Raw genomic sequence first — 15,608 nt, 5'->3', positions numbered from 1 at the left:
ATATGTATGCCTTTCATACATCTACAATAACTTTCAGTGTGTTAGAATATTAAAATAAATTCAATGTGATTTAAAAAAAGACTTGACATTGACAAAACGTCATCTCTAAACATAAAACATGTACCTCTGGAAAAGTGAGTTTCAACTGTATGGCACCATAGTCTTTCTATCTAAAATGTCAAACTCCTCAAAACAGAATAAAACACGGTACTGAAGGTATTTATACAATAATTAAAAAGTCTTTCTACAAGCCTACTGTTCTGTGCCAGACAAAGAGCTTGTTAAGAAGCAGTGCTTTAAAATAGTGCTTTTGACAAATGTAATAAAAATCACCTTTGACTATTTACACACTAGTATTTTAAAACTTTTTGAAATGGTTGTCAGTTTGCTTTTTTTAACATATATTTTGATCTATTTTTTTTTCAAGGTTCATATCAATGCAACTTCATATAAGAAAGGTATATTTTTTTTATTTATACATATAAAAACAAACACAGGAGACCATACGGAAATGAAATCGTTGTGACATATTACTACAACTAGGAACACCATTACTCAAGATCACCTGTCAGCACCTTGATGAAGTAACATGATCTTCTTTTTAGACCTCCTCGACAATATACACAACACATTCAACAATGTAAGCTTCCAGTTACAACTACCGAGTCTCTGTCGAGATGACATGTTCTCACATTTGGTTTTTCAGTGCTAATGAGCCACACAGGACCACTGGGCACCCACACACGGTGCGCTCACAACACTAACTACCTGAATAGACACACGGGCCGTGAGACGCCTGGCCCACGGTGCTGTTTGTGGCCTTTTCAGATCGGGAAAGGACGAGAGATGGAAGTCCGTAGTTGTCAGGAAGAGAAAAATGCTTTGACGTTGACAACGCAATACTGTAATTTTTTTTACAACACAGCCAAAAGTGGCCTCATGGTAACAACACAAATCTCACAGTAGCCTTTGCTAAATCATGAAGCTGACCTACCCCCCCTGAATAAATTACTAAAAGAAAACCCCTGCCCAAACCCAAACCCAACCCCAACCCAAACCCAACCCAAACCCAAACCCAAACCCAAACCCAAACCCTGCCCAAACCCCAACCCCAACCCAAACCCAAACCCAAACCCAACCCCTGCCCAAACCCAAAACCCTGCTATACTCTTTTCAGACGTTAAACAGTAACAGTATCATACAATCAGTTTGATGAGAGTGAAATGCTTTAGTCTGAGTCATCTTCCGTTCACGGAAACACGGCCGACATCTTCTCATCTGCCTCAGTGGGCTGAACTGCATCGAGCGCTTCCACAGGTCACAGGTCACCATCCGGCGTTCGGAGGACGCAGTGCTGTGGAGCAGAGTGCACTTCCAGGACAGTGCCAGGAGCTTGCGAGGGGGTTTGACGTGATTGTTGCGGCCCAAATTGATGTGGGTGTGAAGTGATGCGGGAATTCTCAAAAGCTTTTTTTCAATTTCCTGCGGCAATTCCTTAAAACTTGTGATCCCCAATTCTGCCGAAAGTGTCAGAATTGGCTGGGGGCATTCTCAAAAATAGTTTCAAAAATGTGATAACAATACAATTTTTTTTATATTAACAGCAGTTGAAAATAATGCAGAAATTCTGTGACTGCATTTTAGCGGAAATATTGCAGTAGTAAAAGGAAATTGTAATTGTGGGAATTTGCGAAATCGCAACATCACAAAGTCCTGAAGGGACTGCCAAGCCAATCCCTCACAGAGAAGTTGCATGAAATTATCTAAATCAAAAGTAAGTTGAAGCGCATTGTACTAGGCCAAATAAATATATCCTTCCCTAAGACATATACTTAGAAGCTGTACTTAGATTTCTCAGGATGTTCAATAGAGCAGGGAATTGCTCAAAATAGTCTGAGGGAGACTAAATAACTGACACTTTTCAGGTAGAGAAAAACGCACTATAACTGTAACACATGTGTGAGTGGAAATGGCCTCTTCAGATTGATGATGTCCTGAGAGGATAAATCACTAATAATTCAGTGGAGATGCTTGTGCACGGCTCTGCCCCCAGCACATCACGGTGACTTTCTCAAACGTCATCCTGAGTGTTTAAGTAGAAATCATACAGAAGCAAAGGAGAAATGCATCTCTAGAGAAAGTCAAACCCCCTCGTCCCACCCCACAAACCAAACAAACAAGAACAAACAACAAACAACAGCAGAAACATTTTCTTGTCTTCTTCTTTTTCTTCTTCTTGTTCTTCTCTTTCATTTTTGCAGATGGCAGACCCTGTTGGTTGACGATGCGATGGCGAAGCTTGTCCGTAAAGTCTCAGAGGTAGAACCTGGTGGATTGTGGGTCGGGGAGGTTGGGGAGAGTCTCAGGGCAGGGGTGCGGACCGTCGCCGGGGGTAACCGTGCTCCCGTTGGTAACCAGGCAACCGCTCGTGTAGGCCACGCTAGTGCTATTCAGGATGCAGGCCCTCTCCATCTGAAACATAACACACAAGTAGTTACAGTAGTTACATTCCTGCACTTTTTTAATTTGTATTATTTCTTATGTAAAATAGTATTTCTTGTTCCACTGGGTCTCTTTGTATAAAAGCATCTGCTAAATGTAAATGTAAAGGTAAACACAACAGGCTCAGGAACAAGGCTCACACGCAACATGGCTCACAAATAGTCTTGTCTTGACACACTCAGGGACTCCATGCTTTATATTTTATTCACTGATAAGGGTGCAATGTACTATTTATGTCCTTACTAACATTATAGATGTATGTGGGGTTAGGTTTAGGTTAAAAGATGTAATGTTATGTACATGCGAGGATGTGGGTATTATTTATGTATTATCACAGTGCACTTATGAGGAAGTGAACTGCAATTAGAAACATTAAGATAAAGCGGCCGATGACCGATTATCCTTATGATGACAAAATGACTTGACATAATGAGGCTCCTTCAAATATGTACACACAATTTTGGGCAGCATTTCTTGATGCCACAAGTAATCCTACTGTGTGTGACTGAATGACTGTATAGTTAGATATTACAGTTGTTTGCAAAGTGGCGTAATTGAGGGGTGATGTTGATGTGCCTGAGTCAGTCTGTATTCATGTCGAGTCACCACCAGGGGCAGCAGCAGGCGTCTGTGTGTGTTTGTGTGGGGGGGGGGTAAACATCCTCACTGACCCCAATCACACAAACCAGGTCAGCGGACAGAGAGAGAGAGAGAGAGAGGGAGGGAGGGCGAGAGACAGAAAGTGTGAGAGATAGATAGACAGATAGAAGGATAGATAGATGGACAGAGAGCAAGAGACAGAAAGTGTGAGAGATAGATAGACAGATAGAAGGATAGATAGATGGACAGAGAGCGAGAGCGAGAGACAGAAAGAGGGAGAGATAGATAGACAGATAGAAGGATAGATAGATGGACAGATAGCAAGAGAGAGAGCGAAAGCGAGAGGTATAGAGAGAGAGAGAGAGAGAGAGGCAGAGAGAGAGAGAGAGCGCTCCAGCTGATGCTGTGTGGAGTGGGGCCATGCTGGTTCTCCATGAGATCAGGGGTGATGTTGCAATCACAGGACAAACACAGACTTATCCCTGCACTGGAACACCACACACACACACACACACACACACACTCACACACACACACACACACTTATCCCCCGACACTGGAACATCACCAAGGCAGCCGCCCGGACGCAGAGGGCACTGGACTGGTTCAGCTGAGCATCTGCCACAGAGACCCAACATGCCTTGCCCATCCCGCCTCCACGCCAATGCAGTATTTCTACAGATTGCCAGCACTGGATTAAATATTCATTAGAGTTTGCTAGCTGGCTAGCGATTAGCACCAGAGAGAGCACCAGTGCGCTTGAGGACAGCGTTCAGTCCTACAGGGTGGAAGTTGTTGCTGCTGCTCATATCCTAGTCCTGATTGTAAGCCTACTCAGTGTGTCTAAAAGGATTAGCCAGGCATCATCCCTTCATAAACCAAAGCAGGTAAACCTCCTTCTGTACAAACACACACACACACACTCACACACACACACACACACACACACACACACACACACAAACAAACACACACACACACACACAATAAACCTTCTGAGGTGCTATGCACACGAAGTCTAGGGCCTCCGAATCGGATTTACTTTTCACACCAATCGAATCTTTTAATTTCGTAAATACGGAGGCTGGAAACGAGAGATTTGCGTAAACACGGAGGCAGCAGATTGTGGTGAACCGACTGTAGTACATACCTCACGCCTGTGGGTGGAGCTTTAGCGCTTTATTTACACAACTGAAAAAACGTGAAAAACCTAGAAGAAGGTACTTCACAGCACGAGGATAAACACATTACACAAGACATTCAAGCTCCAATTAACAACATTACATTATGATAGTTAATATCAGTGGTCAGACTAAAGGATAAGCGAAAATGAATTCTTTTTTCTATTGATAATAAAGAGTTTGGAACAGTAACATGACATGTCTGTCATCCCATTTCCCATGATGCATTGCTCCGAGCATTTTACATACATTTATGAATAAAAAAGCAAATTAAATCGCTGGCCAATTTATATTTGTGGTCATGAAAGTTATGTTACGTCTGAATAAGAAGAATTAGATAAAGATAGGGGGCTAATCAAAAATCAGAAGACTGGGTTAATGTTAGTGAATTCGAGGCCCACCACGAGTGAGATTTTGAGGGAGAACAAGTTATATATATATATTGGTTGGAGATGGCGAAAAGATCACGTGGGCCAGTGACGTCATCAGGTTGCGTGAAACCGTGCAGACGAACACCAGCCCCCGTACCGATTCAAATCTACTCACTTTCTACCCCGGACTGCGATCGTTGTGGAAACAAGGTGCGGATAGAGAGTGTTCGTATGTATGATAGGGCTATCTGTATTAGCTATCCGTATCAGATTGACAAACTAGGCTCCATGTAAACGACCTCTGAGACTAGCAGAACACTGAACTTGAATAGACAAGAACAGAAAGCGAACCTCCCTTCCCCCAGTCCTTTTATCAGTGGCGTCCCTTTCACACAAGAAAGGCCCACCAGGCAGTGACACCGTCTATGGGAACAGACCAGTGACCGTCTCTATGGGAACAGACCAGTGAACCCCTCTATGGGAACAGACCAGTGATCGTCTCTATGGGAACAGACCAGTGACCCCCTGTGTGGGAACAGACCAGTGACCCCCTCTATGGGAACAGACCAGTGACCGTCTCTATGGGAACAGACCAGTGACCGTCTCTATAGGAACAGACCAGTGACCGTCTCTATGGGAACAGACCAGTGACCCCCTGTATGGGAACAGACCAGTGACCGTCTCTATGGGAACAGACCAGTGACTGTCTCTATGGGAACAGACCAGTGACCGTCTCTATGGGAACAGACCAGTGACCATCTCTATGGGAACAGACCAGTGACCGTCTCTATGGGAACAGGAACACCATTGACCTCCTCTATGGGAACAGACCAGTGACCATCTCTTTGGGAACAGACCAGTGACCGTCTCTATGGGAACAGACCAGTGACCGTCTCTATGGGAACGGGGCCACAAAGAGCCCTGCAAGGGGCTGAGGGAGGCCCTACTGTTCGTAGGACAAGGACCGGGGCGGACACGGAGCCGAGCGGAGCCGAGCGGAGCCGAGCGGAGGCGCAAAGCGAATCAACCCCCCACCCACCCATCCGCCTGTCCTACCCAGCCACCCAGCCCAGCCCAGCCCAGCCACCCAGCCCAGCGTGGCCCAATGTGGCTGCATTAGGTAATGGTGGAGGCAGATAGTAGGTCAGAGGAAGCAGGCTCATGCTTGGCTGCCTCCTTGCTGGGCTTCACTCTCCTCTCTCCGCTCTCCGCTCCTGTCAGCCAAGCCCACTGACCCTGAACAGAAACACAGCCACGGCTGGGCGGGCGGAGAAAGGGAGAAAGGGAGAGAGAGAGAGAGAGAGAGAGAACGAGAAGGAGAGAGAGAAGGAGAGAGGGAGGGAGAGAGGAAGAGAGAGAGACTCCGCAACAGGGGGAGCTTTGTCCACCCACCACCCGTGACCGTCCTCTCTTTCAGCGTCACATCGGTCCTCCCCGTGAGCACTCGTCCTCTGTCTCGTCTCTTCCTCTCTGTCCCCCCACTTACAGTATCTCTCCTCCTGCTATCATTCTCTCTACCCCCTCTCTATCTCTCCTCCTGCTATCATTCTCTTTATCCCCCTCTCTATCTCTCCTCCTGCTATCATTCTCTCTATCCCCCTCTCTATCTCTCCTCCTGCTATCATTCTCTCCATCCACCTCTTTCGTCATCCCTTTAATTCAATCATTCTCTCTCTACACTTCCTTCCTTATCTCTTCTTCTTTATTTCACTCTCTATCATCATCTCTGTTTGCCCTTTTCCCTAACTCCTCGTGTTCATCTTCATCCTTTAAAAAAGGTCCACTGCTGCATCACCCACCCCCCCCCACCCCACCCCCACCCTTCTTGCAAATTCTTAAAAGTGAACTAACAACATGCTAACAACCACAACAAGAAAACAGGAAAAGGATAACAACATGGTGCCCTACATGTGGACGTCCCCGAGTGTCAACCCTAATCGGAGAGGACAGATCTCCACAGTCCCCGGCCTTGGCTGCTGGGTCGGAGGCCAGCTCAGGGGGCTACGCTCTTTCGCTCGCTCCCGCTCCCGCTCTCTCTACCAGTGTGGGTGAGGAGCCTGCCCTTAGGCAATCACAGCTCTCTACTACGGCACAACACAGCAGAGCAGACAAGACCAGAGCAGACGAGACCAGAGCAGACCAGAGCAGAGCAGACCAGAGCAGAGCAGCCAGAGTAGAGCCAAGCTCAATTCAGGTTTATTCACTTGTGTAATGCCATTAACAATGAACACTGTCTCATAGGAATGAGAATTGATTGATTGAAAAGATTTTAACGATTCCGATTCCTTATCGATTCCTGCTTTTCGAATCGGTTCCTTATCGATTCTCTTATCGATTCTTATAAAACAATTGGGTTCTATCGCGTTATTTAGCTGTTTCTGATATAGCACTCGAACACCACCCATGGGATTATCCCTTACCTACCCCACTCCCACGAGTGCTATATTGTTTAATTATTGGGCAGGGGGGGGAAAACAGAGCACAAACACTGTCTCATAGAGAACCTAAAGCCTGAAACCAGAGCAAGCATACAGGTGATTGTGGCAAGGCAAAGGGATGGCTGCCTTTTACCAGGAAGAAACATTGAGCAGAACCCAAAACCTCCTCCTTATTCCTACCCATAGAAATACACCAGTTGTAGGGAGAAAAAGTAACCCTTGCTTTGCAGTGAAGGAGCTTTGTAGTATCCTGTTTTATCTCTATGAGTCGACACGGAATGGTGATGGGTTAAGGAGCGTCGTGTTTGTTCCATGTTTGTTTGATGCCAGTGGTGAGGTTGAGTAAGATCCTCTCAGTTCTCTATGTGTTCCCTGCTAATGGCTAGAGGGGCTGAGAGGGATTCTGTTGGTTAACTCCAGATTGGAATGGGTGCTGCAGGTGGCGCATTTGTTAAGCACATCTCAATTGGATCAGAGCGAGTCCTTAGGCTAGTTAAGGAGAAGGATGCTTAGGATGTGTGTGTGTGTGTGTGTGTGTGTGTGTGTGTTGTAAGTCCAGAGCTAACACTGGACCACAAATGTCCATATCGGCAAGCCTACCCTAACCCCCATGAAACGATTAGCACAGAGCTACCCTCAACCAAATCTTAATATCTAAATATAGAATAATCTTTAAGCATGTTTATTATCATGACCTACTGTGAACATAAGGCCGGCCAGAGAGTCACCCTCCACAGCATGTTTTTAAAAACTTGTTTGGATGTCACTGAACTAACACGCTTTACGTTGGACATTCTCTGAACCTCTTAGAGAGGCTGACCTTCCGCAAGTTATTTACATGAAATGTCCGAATGAGTCACTGCAGTTTACATCCAGCACTGAGGAAGCAGAATCCCCCCCATCCACACAGACACACACACACACACACACACACACACACACACACACAAAAACACACACACAAACACACACAAACACACACACACACACACACACACACACTCACACGCACACACACACACACACACACACACACACACACACACACACACACATACAAACAGACACAAACACACACAAACACACACACACACACACACACACACACACACACACAAGAGCTGTGTCTGGCATGAATCTACATCAGAGCTGAGCTGCCACCACTTCAGAGACTGCCATACCATAGTAGAGTTCTCTAGTCTTGACTGTGAAACCACTGTACCTACTGACACCGATATACGACATCTCATAGAAAGACTTTGGTCCTGCAGGCATGCAAACTGGTCAGGGGTGAAAAAGGTGAGAAGGTTGCGTGAGAGGAAAAATTGCCGCTTCTTCACGCAGGGGTTAAAGCAAAACAAAATCCTGAGCCTGAACTTTTTTTTCTATGTGGGTGAGTGCGAGGTGGGGGGGGGGATGGGGGGGGGGGCCGTCCTGTGGCGAGGACACATTTACAGGGTCAAAAAAACAAACAATCAAACTAAAAAACATTTAGAAATGAATGATGGCAGATTATGGTGGGACTTTTGAAACTGCAATCCCAAGAGGGTCAGCAATACTCCACCTCACTACAATATGGTAGCCTACTAACACATGTCGCATTTACGATTTCTTTTGATATCAAGTTTTGCTGCTAAGCTTTGTCCTTGGAAGATTTCAAGATGACCTTCAATCACAAGGTGACATGTTATAAGGGTATGTGAAATTCAGTCAGTGAAAGAAGATTTGATTTGCAACCATTTTATTGAGGATATATGAAAAAGGAAAGTGATTCACTTTAAACCGTTAAAGAGTTATAAAATAATCGTATAATAAAATATACATCTTTTATTCTAGCATACAGTAGCCTAATTGCTGAGGCATTGGCTATATTCATGTTCCTGCCTGGCAAGTGTTGCGTTTTTGCTGCGTTGTAGCCTAATCTTCAACAAAAAAACGAACGAGGACATTGTCCAGGTTCTTGTTGGTGGCTTCGTCGACATTTAAGGAAAACTTTAGCTTTTCCGAAATACGTCTTTTAAACTCTGGTGTCATGCCGTGTGTGTTAAAATAGCTGGCCTGCTGATTGGATATTGACAGTTTAGTCAAAGCAATTTTGTCTTCAGCTATTTTTTGGCATAAATTCACCAGGGGTTGGGCGAGCTTGCCTGGATTGTGTTCTGCGATCACGTTATTGATGCCGGTAGCTACATCAGATGTAGTTGTTGCCCCCGGTAAAAGCATTGTGTGTTCGATAGCACGAACAGCTGCTCTACGAGCGGGGTCTAACTCAGAAGTGGAAGTTTTCCCGCTAGTTGCATACATAGCTTTCTTAAGCACAACAAGAGAGCACCTGCTTCTCTTAACTTCTTACACCGGCTACCAAAAGGCTTACCGTCCTTCTCTTCTATCCATGCCCAGCGCCATTTCTTTTTCAATCCTTCATCAACTAGGGGGGCATTTTCCCAAGGATTCTTGAAGTTACTCTGCTTCGGTGTGACAGTATCTCTACTTTGGCATCTACGTAGGCAGAGCGATACAGAAAAGTCGGTGGTGAAAGCACATTTTCCCAAGACCCGCCCTAATCTACTTCTGATTGGCTAATTATGTTCTTTTGACAGCCTGAGAGTTGTGCTTTCCATATAATTGGCAGACGAACTCATAAACTCGAAAGTAATGGTGATGATAACGAGTTTTCAATATAAAAAAAAAATGATTAGACTTTTTTCCCGCAGCCAAACGCTGCACGCCGGAAATCCCCCCCCTAAAAAAAAAACTCCTCGGATCTACACGATTCACGTAAATGGCATATTTCGGTGGGAAAACGGCGAATTTCGCCGAAAAGCGACAAGTTTGCATGCCTGGTCCTGGAGGTGTTATATTCAGATTATGATGGTCGTGATGGTAACCGTGGTGACCCGAGGCCTTACCTTGGAGTATCGCGAGGGATCCTGGGCGATGCCGGAGCCTATCACGCCGTAGCCGTCGTGGTGGGGCAGGTGTTGGGCCAGGAGGTGCTCGAGGGACGGGTTCTGGGCCTGGTACTGTGGGAAGCAGGTACTGGGGAGGGGCTTTGGCTGCTGCGGGGGGGGTTGCTGGATCTCCTGTTTCTGACCTCCCGTCTGATAGGCCGATGCCAGAGCTGGCAGCATCATCGGATGGCACTGTCCTGTGCCCCCCGCGACGCCGCTGTTCAGGTGGTACTGCCCGTCCGCACCCTCTGCCATACTGTACTCCATGTGTGCCTCCACCCCCCTGGCAGTCTGTGTGTGGGCGGTGGCGTGCCCGTTGGGGAAGCAGAGTCCGTTAGAGACGAGCTCCACCTGGCTGGCACAGTTATAGCCCTGCCACTGGGGGTCCGACGGCGGGTAGAGCCCATTGATGGAGGAGGAGGAGGAGGCAGGGGCAGTGCCATCCTCTGACTGTGGCTTGAAGTGGCACTGGGCCTGCAGCTGTGCCAGGAGCTGGCTCTGCCAGGCCTCCTGTGCCATGGGGTCGGGGTGGATGCCCGTCGTCATCGCTGTCGTTGTCTCCGGGGCCTTGCCCAGTGTGGGCTGCTGGGGGCGGGTGTGGTCGTCCATGCCTGCGGGTGTGCGCTGGGAAACCCAGTGGCCATTGGGGACCGTTGGCGCCAATGGGTGCATGTGGGATTCGTGCTGGGTGAGGGGTCTCCTGGGCATGGGGATGTCCGCGGCGGAGCCCTGAGCCCAGGCAGGGGGGCCGGTCTGGGTGCTGAGATGCTGGTGCATCTGCTGGGAGAGCTGGACAATAGGGGGCGCTGGGGGCTTCTGCTGCCCGAAATGGTGGTACGTGGCTGGGAGGACTGGGGTCTGAAGGGGGGGCACCGGGCACGGTTCGGGTATGGGGGTGTAAGACTGGGACTGGGTGAAGGTTGCGGGGGCACGGGTGAGGTTCGGGGTCTCTGTGGAGGGGGTTACCTCCATGAGCGAGCTGCTGTTGCCACTGATGCTGCTACTGCTGCTGCTGCCGCTGGCTACTACGTCCGCCTCGGTGCGGCTCTCAAGCGAGTCGTGGATGTAGGAGAGGATCTCGTTGTTGGTGAGCAGGTCGTTGAGGGAGGGGATGTAGTCGGGCTCCATCTCCACGCGGATCATGCGCTCGTCCAGCAGCAGCAGCTCCAGGTCCTCGGCGTTGAGCCCCAGGTTCTCCAGGGCGCTGAACAGCTCGCTGCTGGGGCAGTTTTCCTCGCTCTCCAGCGACAGAGAGTCCAGTGTGGCCAGCAGCGGGTCGAAGCTCGACAGCTCGCCCCCCTTGGGACCGCCGCCGCCGCCCCCGCCGCCGACCGTGAAACCGTTGGGCACGCCGGCGCTCCAGGACTCCCCGGAGAGCACCGAGGCGAACCTGCCGCCACCGCTGCCCTCGCCCTGCTCGGCGAAGAAGCTCTTGGGCTCCATGGCAGGCTGGCACACGTACACTGACTCGTCCTGCCTCATGAACGCCCCCAGCAGGGAGCTGGGGTCCAGCTCGTCCTTGGAGCTCTTGTCGGCCTTGGCCTTCTTGGCCTTGCTGTTCTTGCCCTTGGCCTGGGGGCCGTCAGGGAAGCCGGGGAATGGGGAGCTGGTCTGGTAGAGCAGGGCCTCGCCCGTGGCAAAGGTGAAGGGCAGGTGCATCGAGCGCTTCCTCAGGTGCTCCCCGCCCTCTTCATTACTGAATAAACAAACAAACAAACAAACAATCAGATACACAAACAAACAAAATTATATGTATTTCTGTTCATTTTAGGAGGTACATTTGTCAAAATATCAGGTGACATAGGTAAGGGTGAAAACACGACACTACTGTAAGGGAAAACACACTGCTGCATTTGAGTTTACCAGGAACTATTTGGCAGATATGTTAATTTGTTAAATTTTCTTTCTTTCCTTCTACAACCTTTCTTTCTTGCATAGACTACATAGCCATGCCATAATGTGGATGTAGGATGAGGACGGACTACAAAACTTATATCACGTTGAGAACTGAGGTCATGTTTAACACGGAAGGCAAGTTTTTTGTTTTTTTTGGTTATTTTACACTAAATCAAGAACTGCAATGGAAGTAAAGCAAGAACTGAACTTACACCAGAGGCCTCTGGGTGGCGATAATGTAGTCTGGCTTGCCGTTCTTGTAGACGAGCCTGGCGTTGGCCTGCACCCACTTCCAGCGGTTGTCCTTGGTGAGCAGCCTAAACACCGTCAGCCCACTCTCCCCCGTCTTGATCACTGGCAGGGCAGAAGAGCGTTACTCAGCAGGTCGGACTGCAGGCGTTTATATGTGTGGTTAACTCATGCACACACACACACACACACACACACACACACCGGACAACGCCGACGTGTGCTAGCACATGCACACACACACACAGGTCTATGCCGACGTGTTCTGACGCACGCACACACACACACACACACACACACACACACACACACACACACACACACACACACACACACACACATACATTCCCATGTCGGCCAGTTCAGACCCCAGGCTGTGACTTTGAGCAACGCACACAGTCCATTGTTGTCTTGGCCGGGCCCTCTGGGCTGCCATAGAAACCAGGCCCCAGCTGTCCCGCTTTCCAGAACAAGTGTGTGTGTGTGTGTGTGTGTGTGTGTGTGTGTGTGTGTGTGTGTGTGTGTGTGTGTGTGTGTGTGTGTGTGTGTGTGTGTGTGTGTGTGTGTGTGTGTGTGTGTGTGTGTGTGTGTGTGTGTGTGTGTGTGTGTGTGCGTGCTGATGTGTTTCTGGGCCAAGCGCAGGTGCAGGGGACTATAGGAGGCTATTGTGTTTAATGGGAGCTGCTGCCAGTAAAGACCTTAACAGATATCCGTGATCCAAAACAGATGCTGAGAGTCTTAGTTTGCCTGTGGAAACACCCTGTGTTACCCCCTAAAGCCCTACATGATGTATAGCCTACCATCAGCTATCACCGTGGTTCACATGCTGCAGAGAAAAAACATGAGTGTGAAAAGAATGTGTGTGTGCAGGTGTGTTAGTGTGTGTGTGTACAAGGAACAAGGAAATGAAATACTATCTCACATGAAATCAATGGTTTTAAACCCTAACCCAGCACCTCTTTCCCTCTCGAAAGGGGAAATATGTGGTCTGTATGAATCTACTGTCTGATTCTGCTGGGGTTAGTCACAAAGACTCTACCACTAGACTCTGATGTTATCCGCAGGGTTTTCCAAACACTTTGCACTCTGCAGAGCATGAATCCAATCTCATCTGTTTGAATGATAATTCAAAATAATAATACAAACAGAAAACAAAACAACAAAACAGAACGGTGTGTTTGTGTGTGTTGTGTCACCTTCTGTGTGTGCTTGCTGCCTGTGTGCGTGTGTGTGTGTGCTCACTGCCTGTGTGTGTGTCCATATTAAATTCCTGATATGGATTTGTGGCCCTAGTTCACATTTCTATCCTCTCACCACTCACCTCTCTGCGGCTTTGCTCAATCTCCTCCATAATCTCTGAGATTATAGGAAAACATCCCTTCTCTCCTCTTCTCTACTTCTCTCTCCTCTCCTCTTCACTCCTCCTCTCTCCTCTCTTCTTTTCTCTGCTCTGCTAAAGTCTGTTCTCCCCCTCTCCTCTCTGTTCTGCTCTGTTACAGTCTGTTCTCCCCCTCTCCCCTCTCCTCTCTGCTCTGCTCTGTTACAGTCTGTTCTCCTCCTCTCCTCTCCGCTACACTATGCTACAGTCTATTCTCCTCTCTGCTATCCTATGCTATGCTATACTATGCTACAGTCTATTCTCCTCTCTGCTATCCTATGCTATGCTACACTATGCTACAGTCTATTCTCCTCTCTGCTATCCTATGCTATGCTATACTATACTATGCTACAGTCTATTCACCTCTCTGTTATCCTATGCTATGCTACACTATGCTACAGTCTATTCTCCTCTCTGCTATTCTATGCTATGCTATGTGACAGTGGTTCAGGAGGTAGAGGAGTTGCTGTACTAGTGTTATCCCTACTCCTCCTGACCAAGTGTGGGAAGTGTCCTTGAGCACAACACTGAACCCCCCACTGCTCCCGATGTGCAGGTTGGCACCTTAGATAGTAGCCTCAGCCATCATTGTGTGAATGGGTAGATGTCTGAGGAATCGACATGTAAAGCACTTTTAGTGCTCTAGGAGTATACATGCAGTCCATTTACCATCTACTATGCTATGCTATGCTATGCTATGCTATGCTATGCTATGCTCCAGTCTGTTCTCCTCATATCATATGATTACATCCTAAAACTGTCCCGGATCTCCGACCGGTCTAAACTGACTCTGGATCAGTCAGCAATGATTTTTTTCAATTCTGTCTCGCCAGATAAACCTGACACATGGCCGTGTTGCGTCGTCAAGTATCAGTGCTCGTCCTAAGCTGTGCTGACTGATAGTAAATCCTCCTCTGTCTTCCGCTGGGAGCATCAGTGGGGATGTGATCAGCGGATTGTGGTGAGGGGTTTTGGGGCTAAGCTAGGCGTTGCAGGCTCACAGGCGGTGGGTTCGTTGAGTTCACGCGCTGAGGCTCGATACTGTTGAGGCTGTTGGCAGGAGCTATCGTGTGGCTCATCATTGTTGCTCTACTGTGCCAAAGCATTACAAAGAAAGAGAGCTAATGGACAGTTCACTTTGTAACTTAACTCCTAAATGAAGCGTACTGATATCCACCCACATCCATGTTTGGGTGTTATCAACCCATTTCTGAAGTGGGGAAAACAGTTTGGCTTACCGCTCCAGTTTCGATGGTTTTGTTTGGTCGGTACTTACTGCGGACGTGGTTTTCAGCGCAGTACAGCATGTCAGCGGCGTGGATGAACTGGTAACCAGAGCCCCGGACCCTCAGCTCCGCCTCAGTGTAGCCGAGCACAATCTTCCCCCTGACACACAGAACACAGAGAGAGGCAGATAAGAATATTACACTGTCAAAATACTCCATACATCAATTGTTACAGGAATTAAAAAATTAAATGATATCTATTTTACGTTGAGTAGAAGTAAATGTAACAAGCTTTTGGCTGTTGTACATCTAGTCTAACATAGGATATACACGAGAATGGGAGAGTGTTTATTCGGTACTGATCAAGGGATGATGATATAAACCCTTTACTTTGATGAGTAATGTGGTTAAGTAAGTTGGATTACATCTGAGTACTGCAGAATAAGGCAAGAGAAGTGTATTTATATATTCTATTTATATTCATACGCATTAGCGTTTCAGCTTGTTAGCGCTCACTTTGCGTCGCAGGCCACACACACCTGCACACACACATACCGGCACACGCACCTGTACACACACACAGACACACACACAAACACACCTGCACACACACACACACCTGCACACTCACACACACCTGCACAGACACACACACACACTCACAAACACACCTGCACACACACACACACACACACACACACACACACACACACACACACACCTGCACACACTTACACACTTACACACACACACACACACACACACCTGCACACACACACACACACACAAACACACACATCAGCGTTTCAGCTAGTG

General features: G+C 47.8%; 1 protein-coding gene across 1 annotated transcript in view; it reads right to left on the bottom strand.

Annotated features, from left to right (window-relative positions):
- Positions 1-2,313: 2,313 nt before the first annotated feature.
- The window catches only part of ahr1b (aryl hydrocarbon receptor 1b), a gene marked incomplete at both ends in the record, with an annotated part of 71,583 nt that continues 58,288 nt past the window's right edge, over positions 2,314-15,608 (bottom strand). Inside the window, 4 exons of the mRNA XM_080835408.1 lie at positions 2,314-2,472; positions 10,002-11,739; positions 12,152-12,293; positions 14,843-14,952. Coding sequence (XP_080691534.1) covers positions 2,314-2,472; positions 10,002-11,739; positions 12,152-12,293; positions 14,843-14,952 — 2,149 coding nt within the window. The remainder of the gene's footprint in view (positions 2,473-10,001; positions 11,740-12,151; positions 12,294-14,842; positions 14,953-15,608) is intronic.

Source organism: Sprattus sprattus, assembly GCF_963457725.1.
Source record: "Sprattus sprattus genome assembly, chromosome: 3".
Classification (NCBI taxonomy): domain Eukaryota; kingdom Metazoa; phylum Chordata; class Actinopteri; order Clupeiformes; family Clupeidae; genus Sprattus; species Sprattus sprattus.
Note: the sequence above shows the minus strand (reverse complement) of the source record. Positions and strands in the feature narration are given on the sequence as shown.